Source organism: Syngnathus acus, chromosome 13, assembly GCF_901709675.1.
Source record: "Syngnathus acus chromosome 13, fSynAcu1.2, whole genome shotgun sequence".
Lineage (NCBI taxonomy): Eukaryota > Metazoa > Chordata > Actinopteri > Syngnathiformes > Syngnathidae > Syngnathus > Syngnathus acus.
Window position 1 is genome coordinate 16,854,033 of NC_051098.1, and position 9,392 is coordinate 16,863,424.

A 9,392-nucleotide genomic window follows, 5' to 3' on the forward strand; every position below is an offset into this window, starting at 1 on the left:
CTCCTGATCCTTTTCCCCCAGTCCTCCCCCTCCCCTTTCCAATCGATAAGGAGGCTAAGGACAGGCGGACGCGCTCAGAATAACTTTTATCGACGTGCTCCATCCCGCGACCTTCACTCCCATTTATTTGCCTTTTGATCGGCGGGTGGGATGCAGCCGGCCGGACCGAGCGATGCTTACCGACTATTTTTAGACACGTGTCCACACTCGAGAGCTCCCGCTGCAAAGTCAGCGAGCTCATTTACATCTGCTTAGCATGCGAGTTTCCTCACAATGAGCCACCCCGATACAAATCATGCCGTCGGCACCTTGTTCCTTCGCCGCTTGCAAACGTGGCTCGCCTCGGTTATTCACCGCCGGCCGGTTGACCCACGGTCACGGCGGATGGGACGGATGCCTCGTCAGCACCGCTTCCACACTTTACGGGTGCCTGAAAGAAGGACCAATAGGACACGTTCTCAGGCATGTTTTTGTCAAAAGAACTCAAGTATCAAAAGTGATAGCAGCACGCTTTTCACATCCTCCAAGAAGATTTCTCATGCAGTGGGCGGGGCTAGGAAAAAACAAAGACTATTGTTGGAGTGTTATACATTTTGTGTACGTATGCAGAGAGCAGGCACTTAAGAGAAGTCCAAAACGCCGGCCGGGTACAGGCGTGCACAGCTGCTCCTCCAAGATGCTCAGTGGAGGAAGGAAAGGGCAGGCCACTCTTAAAAGTCAGACATACATTTGGATGGAAAATGGAAAGCACGTAAAGCGACACACCACATCTGCTCGGCTCCAAAACAGCGAGCGAGCGAGCGAGCGAGTGCCGACACCTGCGCCTGGACCGCCCGCTCGCCAATCGCCCGTTTTACAGCACCTGTAAAAGCTGCTGCCATTTTATGCCCGGACGGAATGTGTCGAGGGAAGTTGACCGGGGAATATTGTCACATCACGTAGGCTGCTCGGTGCGAATTGGACAATATTAAAAGAGGCCTTTGAAGTTTTGGTGATGATGATGTCTCGCATCATCTATCAACGTATTGCACATCTGAGGAGCCCATCACAGCCATCAGCGGATTCCCTCGAATTATGTTCCTCCTCCCCCAGGCCAGGCCAGGCCAGGCCAGGCCAGGCCGACGAGGTAATGATTACCCCCAGCTAGTCTTTGTGCTCCTTTGACACCAGGCTGCACAAACATATTTGCATTATTTATACGGCTGGTGTCGAGGAGCCATTAAAGCTATGATGAAAGCCTGCGTGGAGGCACGTGAGTGAGACGCTCGTTGCTCTGTGCTGCTTAATGGGTCGGGCTGCTTCCGGCCGGACTTATATATGGAGATGTTCGCTTTCTCCAGTCTGGACAGCCCATGGTTTTTTTTCTAACATTCCAGGGGATTGACTCATGTCGTGGGCACCCATAAAAATAGTCATCAGGACTGGAAAACCAGGTGTTTTTCTTCCAAGAATTTAGTTGTGAAAGTAATAAAGACAACAATTCCAAGAGTGTCGGGGCCCTCATTACAGCGACAAACTAGCCCCCACGCTCTCACCACCAGGTGGATTTATATCTTGTGTTATTGCAAGTACACATTAAGGGCTGACTCCAGATTTCTTGGATCATTTGCTCCAGCTTGGACTTACTATACTTGCATCTTAACACATTGTACATTGCCCTGTGATTTTGCGTCAGCCATCTGTCTCGTTTGCCTCGTTAAAAATGGGTAACGATCGGAAAAGTTTGTCTCTGAAGCTTTTGTGTTGAGAAAAGATTTCTGATTTCGGGGCAGCAGCAGCAGCAATGACAGTGACGCTTATTATTACTTGAAGGATGAACAGGCCATGAAAGTGCCTCCTTCATTTTCATGCTTAAATGAAAATGGAAGTGGAGTTTGCATCTGGTCGCCAAGTGTCATTCACGACACATGAAGCAGCAAGTGTTGGGGTAATGAGTTTCGCCTTGTTTCACTTAGCCCATCTATTCTTTCCAAATCGCTGACTAAACAGGAATTACAGCCAACGATTAAAAAGTGCTCTAATTACTTGTGAGTGCTGAACACACAGCTCTGGTTTGGCTTTCACAGAACTCTTCTTTCCTCCTGACTTCTCTGGAAAAAACATTTGAAAACATGTTGGAGATTAAAAGGTGAACTCCTACAGGTATCCTAGCCAATGAAAGATACAGTGAAGTGAAGTGACAGTACAGTATGTAACTACCTGACGTACATTTGCTACCTCTGGAGCTACCCAACCACCTGACGTCGTCACGACGTTGCTGGACATCGTAATTTGTAGTCATGAGGGTCCGTCCAAACAATTTACGACAAGAAAAGAAAGCCCGCCCGAACAGGGACTTGAACCCTGGACCCTCAGATTAAAAGTCTGATGCTCTACCGACTGAGCTATCCGGGCTCTAGACATCGCGCTGTGCCTACCATTTTTAAAACTGTTATCTACAGTGTTGGTTTCAAACGTATTTTGTCAAACAATAATGATCCAATCAACTAAGAATGACATCTCACACGTAAATAGCTGTTTTTCATTTAGAAAACGACCAGACGTAGCTAACACTACCGCTCTGACCAAATTACATCGATGTACTTTCTTTTAGCGTTACTAAATCCATTTACCTGTCTCCTCGGTGATGAATCATTTCTGTCTTTACTTGTGTAGTCATTAAATTGATGAATTTGATATTCTTTTAAATGAAGTGTTTATAAAATTAAAATGACCGAAACGAAATGCAATACTTTTCCGCCATCTTGAGGCCGGGTGGGAAAAGTGGAAACGTCACGAATTACGTCATTCACGATGCCATCAAATACCAATCTCCACTGTATAGTTATATCTGTATCTAAATTGAATTAAAATGTATGTAGAGTGTGTCCGGACAGGAGAAGTCAAGGAGGGACGGTTCTTGTAGTAATTCTTTTTAAATAAATAAATAAATAAATAAATACAAGATTTAAAAAAAAAAAAACTTATTTGCTCGATGAAAAAAAATATCATGAAATACAGTGGCGTTTTTTTAAGCAAAGTATTTTTAGGTGGCAAACGTACAATGCCAATGCTTTTGTACATTTGAAATAAAAATAAAAAAAAGTTTGGAGCAGAGACGCGTCCGTGTTCACAACGTCATCGAAGCGCGCCGTAAACTTTTACGCGTCGTCCACGCGCATCCTACGAGAGCGACAAACGTGGTCCAAAAAGCAAGCATCTTATGATTGATATACTTCTAGTTTAACATACGCAACAGAATATAGTTAACTAAATTTAGTGATAACTTCTCCGTTTTCATCAACTGTCGACTCGATTAGACACGTCGCAGACCGGTAAGTAAAATCGGAGCTGATTTTGGTTGCAGTCTTACTTTAAAAATCAATGTTTCGGCAATATACAGAGCTTGGGGGGGGGACTATGTTTAATGAGGACGAAGACTGGAATGACGCCGCCGACGTCCTCAGTCAAAGTGTTGTGAAAAATAAGCCAGACAGCAAGAGCCCCAATGTAAAGGTACGGCGTGGTGTGCAGTGCAGTCTGCACAACAAAATGACATCTAAGCCCCTTGTGGCACCATCTAGTTTTGTTAACCCGAAGAGGAAATAGGGCTTACAGTTGCCACATCCATAATATGTTCCATTCTGCTTAGTCCAAACATGTGGGAAAGAAGAGCCTCCTGCGAACGCTGCAGAGGTTGGAATCCATACCAGACTGGAAGGACGACGAGCGTCAGCCTGACAGCGACAGCGACCTCGAAGCCGCTGCGCCGCACACCAAGAAGAAGAAGAAGAAAAAGAGGAGGAAGAGGACGAAACAATCCAGTACGACAACAGAAGAGCAGGAGAACAACATTGAGGTTAAGGAAGACAAAAGTGTAACCAAGAAGAACAAAGTGGAAAAGAAAATAGGTGAGTGTTGCCATGATGTGATTCTTTTAAAAACACACCCCTGTTATTCAAATAAGTCTTTTCCAATGCCTTAAAGCAGAGCAATTGGCTTCAATAGAAATAACGCAAAGATGTCTTTGGGCACCGGCAGGTGAGACGGAGGACAAAGAAGCGGTGCAGAAGTCGGCCAGCGATGCCCTGAAATTCAACAGGCAGCAGTGGAAAAACAAAATGAAGAACAAGAGGAAATGTAAAAATAAATACCAGCAGATCAAAGCTCAAAAGGAAGGGGAGAAGGACGAGGGCAAACCTCCGGCGACGAGGTGCGCGCCTGTCACTGGGGGCAAACCAGTGCAAGCGCCGGACAAGAAAACGCTGCCGCAGAAAAGGAACGAGACGGACGAGGGCGCCGCCGCCGAGAAGGGCGAGGACAAACGTCCGGCGACGAGGCGCGCGCCTGTCCATGGGGGCGAAAGAGTGCAAGCGTCAGACAAGACAGCGCTGCCGCAGAAAAGGAAAAAGACGGACCACACCGCCGAGAGGGATGAGGACAAACGTCCGGCGACGAGGCGCGCGCCTGTCCATGGGGGCGAAAGAGTGCAAGCGCCAGACAAGACAGCGCTGCCGCAGAAAAGGAAAAAGACGGACCACGCCGCCGAGACGGAAGCCGTTCAAAGCGCCAAGCGGCAAAGGGACACCCCCGTCAATGGGTCCGCACGGGATTCCCGGACAGGGCGGCAAAAAGCCGAGCTGCTCAAAGCCGAGAGGCTGAAACGCCAGCACCTGCGCAAGCTTCTCGGGGCGGCCGAGGAGCCGGACAAGGAGGAGGAGCCCGAGGAGGAGCCCGAGGAGGAGCCCGAGGAGGAGCCCGAGAAGGAGCCCGTTTGGCAGGAGGCCAAGGATGCGCCGGAGGACCGCTCCAGCAGGTTGCGCCGGCGCATGGAGCAGCGCCTGGAGGCGGCCCGCTTTCGCCACATCAACCAGTTACTGTACTGCAGCAGCAGCGGCGAGGCCAAGCGCATGTTCCAGCAGGACCCGCCGGCCTTCGGGATCTACCACCGGGGCTTCGCGGAGCAGGTGCGGCGCTGGCCCGCCAACCCCGTGGACGCCATCATCGACTACATTCAGCGCAGGTAAGACGCCGCTGCCGCAGTGGCATTTCAACCCAAAGTGTTTAGCGGCGGGCGTCCCACGCAACACTTTGTTGCGCTTTCAGGCCTCCGGCGCTGGTGGTGGCCGACTTTGGCTGCGGCGACTGTAAGATCGCGCTCAGCGTCAAGAACAAAGTGCACAGCTTTGACTTGGTGGCCCTCTGCGACCTGGTGACAGTCTGCGACATGGCCCACGTGAGTGAGCCCGCCCACCCGCCCGGGCGCGCGTGTGTGTCTTTGCAAAACGGCTCACCCCCCGACGGCCTCTCTGTCGGCAGGTGCCACTGCAGGACAGGTCGGTGGACATCGCCGTCTTCTGCCTGTCGCTGATGGGAACCAACCTGGCCGCTTTCCTTGCCGAGGCCAACCGGGTCTTGAAAAGAGGGTAAATTCATTCATTCAAGAAGTCGTCGGTCGAGAAATTTGCCGCAGAAAACAAAGATTGAGCCCCTTGATGCGGGTGACGGCGTCTTGATGGTGCTCACTCCTATCTCAGAGCAGTCTGTCCCTTTTGTAGGGGCAAGCTGAAAATCGCTGAGGTGGCGAGCAGGTTCGACAACGTGAGGAACTTCCTCATGGCGCTGACTAGGCTGGGATTCAAGTTGGAGTCTAAGGTGAAAGGTTGGGGGGGGGGGGTGTTCACTGATATTTTCAGTTTGCTTGCAATAAATGGCCCTTTTTTAAGGAGGAAGCATTTGTAATCTTGTGTTTGCGTTCTCTCTCTTTGCAGGATACAGAGAACACTCATTTCTACACGTTCGACCTCATCAAGACGGGCGCCGCGCCGCCAAACGTCAAGAATTTCGGCTTGCAGCTGAAGGCCTGCTTGTACAAGAAGAGATGATTTGTTCTAGAGTCACGTTTAACAACGCATTTGCTCAAAATGAGGATTTCCTTTGACAAAGGTTTTAGCGTGGACGTGTGTGTACAGTTGTTCAAATATAAACACGTTTTCTGTGTTGTTTTTAATCATTGTTTTTGTATGCAATTCCTTCAACTCTCGAAAATGATGTGAAATGGAGGGGTATAATTCGAGTCAACATTTTATGACACTATGAGAATGAAGCCTCGGAAGAAAGGTTTTCTTACAGTAGTCCTGAAAGTAATGTTACAAGAATAATCATGCATAAAAGTTTCTTTTCGGATAATAAGGACAAGTGGAATAGAAACTGCCTGCCTGGCTAACCAGTGCGTTTGCTGCACTTGTCAGCATTAGCCACAAGGGGGCGTACTAACACCGCCGTGCTGGGGAAAAAAGAAAATAGCGCCCCAACAAGCCGACATGAACATGATGGAATGTAACCAAACGGGTGTTTATGGCCTCATTTCTTTGAGTAGCTTCATTTTTGGGTGGATGGCAAGACTTTTGCATCTTTCAAATGATTTGCTTTCTCTTGGTTGCCGTTCGTCAATTGACTCCTTCTGCGCTAGCTCCGAACCGTCCAACTTCTGCTCTTTATTTTGGCGTCCAACTTCTGCACTGCTTGGACGACTTGCCGACACGCACACGTCGCTCATGGGCGGGCTATTAATCTCCATTGATTTTCCAAACAAATCTAGGCCACGACAGCCTCAAGATTCACAAATAAGTTGCATGTGAGCACAAAACAACGTCCTGGCAAGGTAGGCGTGATCTGCTTTCCAACCAGAATGGCCGACCTTTTGACTTTTAGGCCATAGTTACTCCATTATTATTCAGAATGGGAAAGCCCTCAAAAGTGATTTTTTTTTTTTTGTCGACTAAATGACCAACTGTAACTCTCAGTTATACCAGTCTGGTGCGTCTCCTCCACGACGGCTCGCCCCAAAGCAAAAGCGGGCGGGCCCCGGCCGGTGCGAGGCCCACAATGTGCTGCCGCTCGCTCATCAACACTGCAGAGCGAGCGAGTGAGCCATGCGGCGGCGGCGCCGGCCCGTGTGGAAAGTTGTGCAAAGCGCACATCCCACATCAAATGACTCACAAGTTTTCTTTCCAACAGGAAAATGAACAAAAGATGGACTTGTTTCTATTCCGAGGCCAAAGGCAGATTGAATTTCTGCACAGGAATGGCATCCAAGCATGTCATCCTCTTTTTGTTTGTTTTTTAGCCAAACTAACTCTGGCCGAACCCCAGCGGAAACACCAATGCCTAAGCCGGCCGGAGCCGGGTTTGACCCCGAGACTTAACCTATCCTGGGCTAAGAATTGGCCCAAAAGAAGAGTTCTCTTCAGAATAATATGACACGAGTCAAAGTGAGAAAAAGTCCTTGAAATAACTAGTTGGAAGCAGCTGGCGTACAGCTTATTTGAATCAAAGCATGAAACTTACTTGGTGTTGATGTGCAATGTTTCCAATTGCCTCTGAGGTTGCTCCTGTTTGAAAGTCTTCAGCCGAGTTGTTGGCACATGAGGGACCAATGAGCATTTTCCCCAGGTGACATCGTTTCAACAAAGCACCCTAAGCCAAAAAGGACGCGTTTGCAAAAGGCAGCGCAGCGTGTGACCGTGTGGAGACACGTGCAGCTGGACCACGGCCATCGCTTGACGGCCTTGACGACAACAGCTGCAAATGAAAGCCTAACGAGCGGACGGCACGTCAGAAAAGGAAAACGGGACCAAAACAAATCGCATTCTAAACCAAAGTCAACCAAACACCCTTCACGACTGGCTTGGCTTTTTCCTGCACGTCAAAATGCGTTCACAAATCAAGCAGCAGCCGCAGTTGCCGCAGCTGCCGCAGCAGCCGCAGCGCAAAGGTCAAGTGGGGCCCAAACATGGCCGTCGACCTCCGTCTGGTCACACAGCCAAAGAAATGTCTTAGCCCACCCGGCCGGCCGGCACCGTGTTCCTGCTCGCTACGCATGTCTGCTTCGACACTTTGCGCAGGAAAAGAACACAGCAAGCAAGCAAGCAAGCAAGCAAGCAAGCAAGCTAGCGGCGCATCCGTGTCATCGTTTCACTTGGGAGGCTCGTAAAGGCCGCTTTGGAGTCACGTGGCGCGCTGACAAAGAAAGCGGCCCCTCCAGCGCACGGCCAAAAGATCCGTCCAAGTCTACCAGGGCCCGTAAAACAAGAGCGCCGCAATTTTTTTCCAAGCGCGCCCACGTCCAAAGTCAATATGTTGTGTGGTGAAATACGGACACTGGATGGAAGAAATAAATCCATTTCCAGGCTGCTTTATTGATACAGGTGCACACTCGTTTAGCGGCTACTTTTGCAGCAAAGCGGCGTTTCGATATGGCAATCCACTCGAGCCCTTCGGGTACCCAAAAGCCACGGAAGACCTCTTGACGACTTGGGGACGTGAGAAATGTCAACTTGGCCCAAAGTTACTTTCATTCCAACTCCTAGATGGAGTGAGGTCCAAATGTAAAGAGGTTCTGCAGACAGCTCCATTTTAATCAAGAAAACAAAGGATTTTTCTACTTTACGACAAGCTCGTCACCTCGTGTCCATTTTCCACCGCAGCAGGGAGGCCGGCCGAGTCCAGCTTTGGCGAAATGAACGGCCACTCACTTGTGGTTCCTAGAAGCTTTTGAAGAAGCTCGGTCAGTGACGGGCCGTGGACGGATGAGGAAACGGCACTGGGAAGAATTGTGGAGTCAGCGCTTTGTCTTCAAACTCCTGCAGCTTTAGCTTTACACATGCCACCTTGCCTCTGCTAAACAAGTTAGCTGCTTAGCGCTGGAGACAATGTTGAAGGAAGGTGAAACACAGTTCAGGAAAGAAATGGAACATTCCATTTTTGGACACACGCACACACACACACAGGCACACAACGGAACGTGAGTGTGGATCGTCACTTTTACACGCTAATTAAAGCAGCCCAAGCGCTTCCCTGTCGAATGCTTCGGAAGCTTGGATGAAGAGTCCGGAAAACGTCCAAAGTGCTTCGCTGCTCTGGGCCGGCGGGAATGTCTTTCCCAGACGGGGAGTTTGCGCTCCTTTTCACAGATGTCCATCCAGGTCACGTTACGACCCGGTCGGGCGGGCGGGATGCGCCGCAACGACATCGGCGCTCAAAAGCTTTCAGAATTCAACCGTGTCATGGCTTCAAAACAAACATAGAACGGACCTCATTTCAAAGAGTAAACAAAGGCTCATTTTGGACAATGGCCAGGAAGGCGCTGAAAAGTCATCAAATAAAACCCATGTGAGGCTCGATGGACGATTCGCGCAGTGTCATTGTGCGCGTCTTTAGCAGCCACCCGGGTGCAAATGCGCCTTGCATGGCTCTGCATGGCCGCAAAGCTTTTAAAGAGCTCAACTCATCCACTCTCGTGCGCCTAATGACTCCTTAGTGGACTTGAAATGACTCGCAGATGATGAGGCAGGCCGTCAAGAAGCATTTAGTGGCGACTCATTATGCCACGCGCGCGCGCGCGCGCATAG

The 9,392-nt window shown here is 49.7% G+C and overlaps 1 protein-coding gene, 1 long non-coding RNA gene and 1 other non-coding gene across 6 annotated transcripts; 1 reads left to right on the forward strand and 2 right to left on the reverse strand.

Moving 5' to 3' along the window:
• Nucleotides 1-25: 25 nt before the first annotated feature.
• On the reverse strand, nucleotides 26-2,768 carry LOC119132559. Its single transcript, XR_005099902.1, has 3 exons — nucleotides 2,613-2,768; nucleotides 2,026-2,090; nucleotides 26-430 (listed from the first exon to the last, which is right to left on the reverse strand). It is a non-coding gene; the product is annotated as an uncharacterized LOC119132559 (long non-coding RNA).
• On the reverse strand, nucleotides 2,322-2,394 carry trnak-uuu. Its single transcript has one exon. It is a non-coding gene; the product is annotated as a tRNA-Lys (tRNA).
• A 365-nt stretch (nucleotides 2,769-3,133) lies between the features above and the next one.
• rrp8 (ribosomal RNA processing 8) lies at nucleotides 3,134-6,038 on the forward strand. Of its 4 annotated transcripts, none has more exons than XM_037267924.1 (9): nucleotides 3,134-3,314; nucleotides 3,383-3,495; nucleotides 3,632-3,890; nucleotides 3,988-4,697; nucleotides 4,746-5,002; nucleotides 5,086-5,215; nucleotides 5,299-5,405; nucleotides 5,538-5,634; nucleotides 5,751-6,038. In XM_037267924.1, exons 2-9 carry the CDS (start codon nucleotides 3,400-3,402, stop codon nucleotides 5,862-5,864), a joined length of 1,770 nt encoding a protein of 589 aa, XP_037123819.1. In that variant the 5' UTR covers nucleotides 3,134-3,314; nucleotides 3,383-3,399; the 3' UTR covers nucleotides 5,865-6,038. The 4 variants fall into 4 exon arrangements, with proteins under 4 accessions (XP_037123819.1, XP_037123820.1, XP_037123817.1 ...); XM_037267925.1 differs by having other exon boundaries at nucleotides 3,988-4,257; nucleotides 4,408-5,002; XM_037267922.1 differs by having other exon boundaries at nucleotides 3,988-5,002.
• The last annotated feature ends 3,354 nt before the right edge of the window (nucleotides 6,039-9,392 follow it).

Excerpts from the sequence above, each read along its gene's own strand:
- rrp8 (XM_037267922.1), top strand. The coding sequence starts at position 3,400 with ATGTTTAATGAGGACGAAGACTGGAATGACGCCGCCGACGTCCTCAGT. Across the intron at positions 3,891-3,987 it reads CAAAGTGGAAAAGAAAATAG|AAATAACGCAAAGATGTCTT; the intron begins GTGAGTGTTGCC and ends TGGCTTCAATAG. Across the intron at positions 5,003-5,085 it reads ATCGACTACATTCAGCGCAG|GCCTCCGGCGCTGGTGGTGG; the intron begins GTAAGACGCCGC and ends TTGCGCTTTCAG.